The sequence below is a fragment of the Salvelinus sp. IW2-2015 genome, linkage group LG20 (assembly GCF_002910315.2).
Source record: "Salvelinus sp. IW2-2015 linkage group LG20, ASM291031v2, whole genome shotgun sequence".
In the NCBI taxonomy this organism is placed as follows: Eukaryota; Metazoa; Chordata; class Actinopteri; order Salmoniformes; family Salmonidae; genus Salvelinus; species Salvelinus sp. IW2-2015.
The window spans coordinates 66,162,501-66,169,707 of record NC_036860.1 but is presented as its reverse complement, the minus strand read 5'-3'; the positions used below and the strand labels follow the sequence as shown (position 1 = coordinate 66,169,707).

At 47.4% G+C, this 7,207-nt stretch overlaps 2 protein-coding genes across 2 annotated transcripts in view; both read right to left on the bottom strand.

Moving 5' to 3' along the window:
- nedd4l (NEDD4 like E3 ubiquitin protein ligase) overlaps positions 1-5,777 on the bottom strand; it is a 79,711-nt gene extending 73,934 nt beyond the window's left edge. The window contains 1 exon segment of the mRNA XM_070449576.1: positions 4,908-5,777. Within this exon segment, the coding sequence (XP_070305677.1) occupies positions 4,908-5,591 (684 nt within the window). The 5' untranslated portion in view covers positions 5,592-5,777.
- On the bottom strand, positions 5,739-6,927 carry LOC139029552 (uncharacterized; the record flags this gene model as incomplete). Its single annotated transcript, XM_070449772.1, has 1 exon — positions 5,739-6,927. A coding segment is annotated over exon 1 (741 nt), but the record flags the coding sequence as incomplete, so codon positions are not given.
- Between the last annotated feature and the right edge of the window lie 280 nt (positions 6,928-7,207).

Below are 7,207 nucleotides of genomic sequence, written 5' to 3'. Positions count from 1 at the left end.
CACTTTTTCAGTTCTGCTCCGACACATTTCTATAGATACGGCTCAGGGGCTCTCTGCGACACCTGTATCGATAGGTCCCTTCAATACGAACTTTGTTGCCCTTAAGCCATTTTTGCCACAACTTTGAAGTATGCCATTTTCATTTGGAAACCCATTTGAGACCAAGCTTTTAACTTCCTGAACTGATATCTTGAGATGTTGCTTCAATATTCATATTCATTTTCCTGCGCTCATGATGCCATCTATTTCTGTGAATGTGCACCAGTACCCCTGGCACAAAAGCACCACCCCTACAACAATGATGCTGCCACCCCCCCTCGCTTCACGGTTGGGATGGTGTTCTTCAGCTTGCAAGCCTCCCCCTTCTTTCCTTCAACATAACGATGGTCGCATTATGAGCAAACAGTTCTATTGGCCTGTTTCATCAGACCAGAGCATTGCTCCAAAAAGTATGATCTTTATCCCCACGATGCAGTTGCAACCGTTGGTCTGGCTTTTTTATGGAGGTTTAGAAGCAAGGTGCTTTCCTTGTTAGTGGCTTTCAGGTTATTGTCGATATGGACTCGTCCTTTACCGGGATATAGCACTTTATTACCTGGTTCCTCCAGCATCTTCACAAGATCCCTTTGCTTTTGTTCTGGGGATTGATTTCCACTTTCCGCACCAAGTACCGTTCTAGTCTCTTAAGAAACAGGAACGCGTCTCCCTTTCCCACGCAACCGGCAAGTGATCCCAACACTTTTGAACGTGTGTGTCGTACTACCTATAATATATCCACATACAGTAATTGACATCTGGGCTCTGGTCAAAAGTAGTGTGCATTGCTACAGTATAGGAACTAGGCGTGCCATCGTAATGAGGCTACGATTTTTAAATGATATGTTAAATATACGAGGATAATTTTCTGGAATTTTCCAAGTTGTTTAAAGGCACAGTCAACTTAGTGTATGTAAACTTCTGACCCACTGGAATTGTGATACAGTAAATTATAAATTAAATAATCTGTCTGAAAATAATTGTTGGGAAAATKACTTGTGTCATGCACAAAGTAGATGTCGAAACCGACTTGCCAAAACYATAGTTTGTTAACAAGAAATTTGTGTAGTGGTTGAAAAACGAGTTTTAATGACTCCAACCTAAGTGTATGTAAACTTCCGACTTCAACTGTATATTGACGTTGATTTATACTCCCTTTTGTACTTTAAATATTTTCACATTATTACAACACTGTATATATACATAATGACATTTGAAATGTCTTTATTCTTTTGGAACYTTTGTGAGTGTAATGTTTACTCATTCTTTTGTTTATTTCACTTTTATTATCTATTTCACTTGCTTCCCATGCCAATAACRCCCCTTATATTGAAATTGAAGAGAGAGAGCGAGAGAGACAACAGACTGGAGGGAGAGAATGAGGGTTAGGGTCAGCAGACAATCAGGGATCAAACAGCAGGCCCCCGACCCCTAGCTGTTTTTTCAGCTGAGCGACAGAAGAAATATAGGCCTATACAATAAAGCCTGACCTATTCACTGGAAAAGCCCCTGAGTGTGTTTAGGTTGAGTTACAATGCCGCACAAGGTGCCTGAAAAAGCTCCCACAACAATTCCCTCCCCAGCCCCCGGCACAGCACATGCATGTTGACAAAAATAACGTTGGAGACCCCCAAGCTAATATAGCCTCGTGACAGCCAGCCAGTCGGTCAAAGCTCTTTGTGAATGGCAACTGCACTAGCTCTGAACTGGTCTGGGTTACGGCTGTGGCGAGGGCATAGGCCTAACTATAGAAATGTAATTACTTCCTGGCATGGGTACACTAAATATGGCCGCCAGCCCACCCATCCCAAAACATTGACTTGAATGGGGATGCCCTTTTCCGTTCTAGTTATTCTATTTCTATAGGCAAAGCTGTCTGTCTCCAGCCTGGCACACGCACTGTGCTTTTCTAGGGCCAGGGGCACTAGCCTACTAGGCAGGCAACCACAGGGCACCTGGGGAAGCATGGCTGTCATTAAGGTCTATAAAAAGGGGGGTTCCCCTCCTATGGGTATCAAGGTAATACCATACATACGAACGTCAAGTGTCCTATATGTGAGAGCAGGGTAACTTTATTCTGTAGCGGGAATGTTAAGTGTCCTATATGTGAGAGCAGGGTAACTTTATTCTGTAGGGGGAATGTTAAGTGGCTAAAATTGTGTTTTATTTATTTGTTTGTTTCCATATTTGGTCAAAAAAATCTAAAGATTCTGAAGAGATGTGGTATAGGGAGGAGTGTTCAAACAGTTGGTGGGTGACATTCCTGACTTCAGTGGCTGCTATAGTCAGCAGAGATCAGTCATACAGACAGTAGAAATCACACTTAAATGATAAGCCCAGTCAAAACAAGAGGTGCTGCCTTAGTATGCCATGTACCCACTTAGCGTGTACCCTCAACTGAAATTCAACTCACGCGCACTGACATGAGTGGACATTCAAAGGTTCATACAAAACATAGGCCTATGACCTGTTCGGTCGCGCCATTCAATGTCAATATCATTAGCCAGTCTTAAAAGGTGACAATGCTGCTCCAATAGTAATATAAAAACATGCCCAAATAGCTGAGTGAGGACATAACCTCCCAGCCAGTAGCAGTATCCTGGTTGGTAGTGGGAATAGTCTGATACACCTCATCAAGATGCAACTAAAAGAGGGGTGGCAGACTCTAGTAATAGTTCTGGATGATTCTGGTCCTATCCTGACACAGTGGTCATTAGATAGTCTAAATACCAAGCTACAAACTACAGAGAACAACAACAACAAAACCGTTTTGAGAGGCCTACGTTTCCGACGAGTGAGAAACAGTTTAAATGCTGTTAGGTCTGCATCTCAAATCAAATGTTATTGGTTAGGAAATGGAGAGCTGTTTAGTAGTGTACTCTTCTGTTATAGTATGTAGATACAGTTGATTATTTACAGCTTTATGAAATCAGATCTGAATCACCCAGAAGGGGCAACTGTTCTGAGGGAGCCACACCGACCCATAGGAGACGCCACACCGACCCAGGCCGACCCATAGGAGACGCCACGCCAACCCATAGGAGACGCCCACCGCCAGGCCGACCCATAGGGAGACGCCACAGCCGACCCATAGGAGACGCCACACCGACCCATAGGAGACGGCCACACCGACCCATAGGAGACGCCACACCGACCCATAGGAGACGCCACACCGACCCATAGGAGACGCCACACCGACCCATAGGAGACGCCACACCAACCCAGGTCGACCCAGGCCATAGGAGACGCCACACCAACCCAGGCCGACCCAGGCCATAGGAGACATGCCCCTTTCAAACAGATCTAAAGATAGCACAAGCACAGCCAGATCTTAAAGAGGCGGTGGGGGTGTTGTTCCTATTTATTACCTCACCCTCTGAGGGTTAGAAGACAACCGGCTGCATCGAGTTTTCTGGAGAAATGGAGACTGTGACGATACTCCTCTTTTGGACGTTAACAAGGCGACCCTCCATCTGAACTCTTCCTCCACATTTACTGAACTGATTGAACAGTGGAGAAGAGAACCTCGGAAAGTTATTTTTTTCTTTTTTCTTGTCAGGACCAGAGAGAAAGAAATGCCGGTCAGGCGTTTCTTTTACGACTGCTACGTTAGGTCACGGTACTATTACCTTAACGTAAAGACAATGAAGTGAGTGGGCTGGGCAACAATTGTGTGCGTGTGTTGAGCACTAGTTTCCAAAGTCCGTCTCCCATTTGTTTTCCTCAGGTTTTCCTAGTGAATGAGACTCCATCTAAGTGTGTAAAAGTTCACATGCCTGTGGTTGTGAAATGAAATAAAAGCCGGTGCAGTGGAGACCAGCCGCAGCTCCTTTGCCAGGCTGCCTTGGGGCTACTTGACATTTCACTTCCCAGAATGTGAACACCCCCTTCTCGCCCAACCGCAAGGCAGGCATGCGTTTTTATTTTATTTATTATTTTACAACGCAATACTTGGAGTAAAAGTATCAATAAAATATTGTCCAAAATAATATACCAATATGTAACTGAATCGACCCCCCCCCCCCCCAATCACTACTGACCGTAAGGCATCACTGGGGCCAAGCTTCCTGACTCCAGACCTATATACTAGGCGGTGTCAGAGGAAGGCCCAGAAAATAGTCAAAGACTCCAGTCACCCAAGTCATGGACTGTTCTCTCTGCTACCGCACGGCAAGGGATACCAGAGTGCCAAGTCTAGGTCCAAAAGGCTCCTTAACAGCTTATACCCCCAAGCCATGAGACTGATGAACAATTAATCAAATGGCCACCCGGACTATTACATTGACCCCCCCCTTCGTTTTTACACTGCTGCTACTTGCTGTTTATTATCTATGCATAGTCACTTTACAAATTACCTCAACTAACCTGTAGCCCCACACACTGACTCGGTACTGGTACCCCCTGTATATAGCCTCGTTATTGTTATGTAATTTTCTTGTTATTAAAAAAAAATAAAGAAAATAATCACTTTAATTGATTTAGTAAATATTTTCTGAAGTCTATTTCTTGAACTGCATTGTCGGTTAAGGGCTTGTAAGTAAGCATTTCACAGTAAGCGCATGTGACAAATCAATGACTGTCTGGTGAGGAATAACAAATAGATTTCTATAAATAAACAGTTTTTCAATGTGTTTAGAACATTCACTGACTCTCAGATGCCTTTGAAACCATCTGAATTCTTGGTTACTCTCATAACTCAAATACAGGCTGCTTCCCAAACTGCAGACACCAATACGTTGCAATTACCTTCAACATAAAACTTTTTGAAATACTTCAAAGCTTGTGTGTAAACTTTAAAATACTTCAAAGCTTGTGTGTAAACTTTAAAATACACTACCATAATGATATTTATACTTCCAAATAATTATTACCTGACCATTTCCCAGGCTTATATCCTGTACGGTAGGGGGATCACCATTCTGACTGAAAGAAATCTTGAAGTGAGGCTGCCGCTTGCGGGGTTCTCTCCTGATGTTGAAAGTACAGCCATCTTCAATATCCATACTTTGACCGTCCATCTCTGAAGGGTTTCCTTCAATGCCCTGAGGATCCCCAACATCACCGAACGTCTGGTGGTTCCCACGGGGCAGCCGCTGATGCGAAGAGCTTCTCTCCAACCGGATCTTGGGGTAACGTACCACACGCCCTCCCTTGGAGCCAGTGAAGCCCAGATCGGTGGGCTCACTTGTGGCCACGAGGTTCATATTGTTGGCCTGTCTGGCTTGGTCCTGCTGTCCAAGCTGGAACACAAGCCTTTGAGTGGTGCCAGGTTGACCCGGGTCAGAGTTCTGCTGCTGGACGGACCAGCGGCGGGGCCCAGCTCCTTGGTTGCCAGAGCCATAGCCGATCCTGAACTGCTGGACTTCAGATCCATCTGAGGAGTTCCTTGAGATGTGGAAGCCTCCGATGCTGATTCCCGGTGAGCCTCCATTTCCGTTAGACATAGTTGAGCTGACCTGATCGCTTGAGTTTAAGCCATCTTGGGGTGTGACGCAGAATACCCTTCGCTTGGGTTGAGCGGACTCTGTGGGCTGTCGATTCCCATTATGAGGCATGGCAGAACTGGAGCTCCCTGAAGCTTCTCGGCTGTAGTGAGGTGGTGAACTGACCGTAGATGAAGCATCTCGGCTGTAGTGAGGTGGTGAACTGACCGTAGATGAAGCGTCTCGGCTGTAGTGAGGTGGTGAACTGACCGTAGATGAAGCGTCTCGGCTGTAGTGAGGTGGTGAACTGACCGTAGATGAAGCNGTAGATGAAGCGTCTCGGCTGTAGTGAGGTGGTGAACTGACCGTAGATGAAGCGTCTCGGCTGTAGTGAGGTGGTGAACTGACCGTAGATGAAGCATCTCGGCTGTAGTGAGGTGGTGAACTGACCGTAGATGAAGCATCTCGGCTGTAGTGAGGTGGTGGTGGTGGTAGAGCGTAGTGGTAGTTCCTGTCTGGTTCTGTGTAGGCCGGAGCAGGTCCCGGGGTGTAGCTGGGTGGCGGACATGGCGGTGGCTCCTCAGCTCCAACAGGCCCGGCACCGGAGGACCGTTGGAGAGAGATCTGCATAGAGGAACTCTTTGTGGGCCGTGGCTCGGCAGAAGTCAGCTGGGGTATAAACATGGAGGAGCTTCGTTTGAGTGAGGAGTCTCCAGGACCTCCATGACCAGCCAGGGGGCTCTCAGACACGGGACGAGGCCCAAAGTAGATCTCTCTCTCAGGCCGTTGCCAAGGCACAGAGAAGGCCCTCATAGGCAGATCTCTCTCAGGACACCAGGAGAAGGTAGTTGATTCTGGGCTGCTCCAGCGCTGAGGCCGGTGAGGCTGCTGCATGTGGAATGTCATGGCGACATCGTTGCCGTCCTGGGTCTGGGCCTGGGACGGCCCTTCCAGCTCCTCCATTTCTGGAGCTGTGTTGCTGCGGCCAGAGCCAAAGTACAGACGCAGCCGGTGAGACATGTTCACCTCCTGCTCTGTCTCAGTGTCTGATCCAGTCGCCCACTTCTCAGCTGGCTGATCCCCTTTCTCCCCTCCCTCCCTCTATCTTTTTTCTCTCGCTCCCTCCCACAGTGAACAGCAGAGCTGGAGGAAAGAGGAGCAGCGAGTCAGCACAATAACAAGAGAGGCAGTGCCAGGGAAACTCCAAGCTACAAACTCCAGGCAAAAGGGGGGTGAGAGAGACCGAGAGGAAAAGAAAGCGAGAGGTAGAAAGAAGACGGAAACAAACAACAACAAAAAAGAGATGAAATCTGCCAAACTGTTAGCACTGGACAGTGTAGCAATAGCGACAGACAGCAGAAATAGCCCGAGTGACAAGCAGCATTCCAGGCATGATTGGATAAGGGCACCCGGCGCTCCTGCCTCTGAGGTGAGGGTAGGGTGGCCGTGGTCATGTGACTGCTCTCCACCCTCCAGCCCCCCGTTTGTGTGAGTGTGTCACCGCCCCCAGCCTAAACGGAGCCAGGGGGGGAAACAACACCAGACCTGGGTTCAAACAGTATTTATTTCAGACAAGCAGGCTCAATCAAGTTACCCTCGAAGTATGTGAAAGAGAACAAATAACAACTTGAAACCAGGTCTGAACAGCACCCMGTCTCTCAGCTGGTCCTTATTCGTCAGTGGGCCAGGGCCCAGTGGGAGGGGGACACAGAGCTGAGTCAGGCAGCACAGACTTGATAKGGCCATAA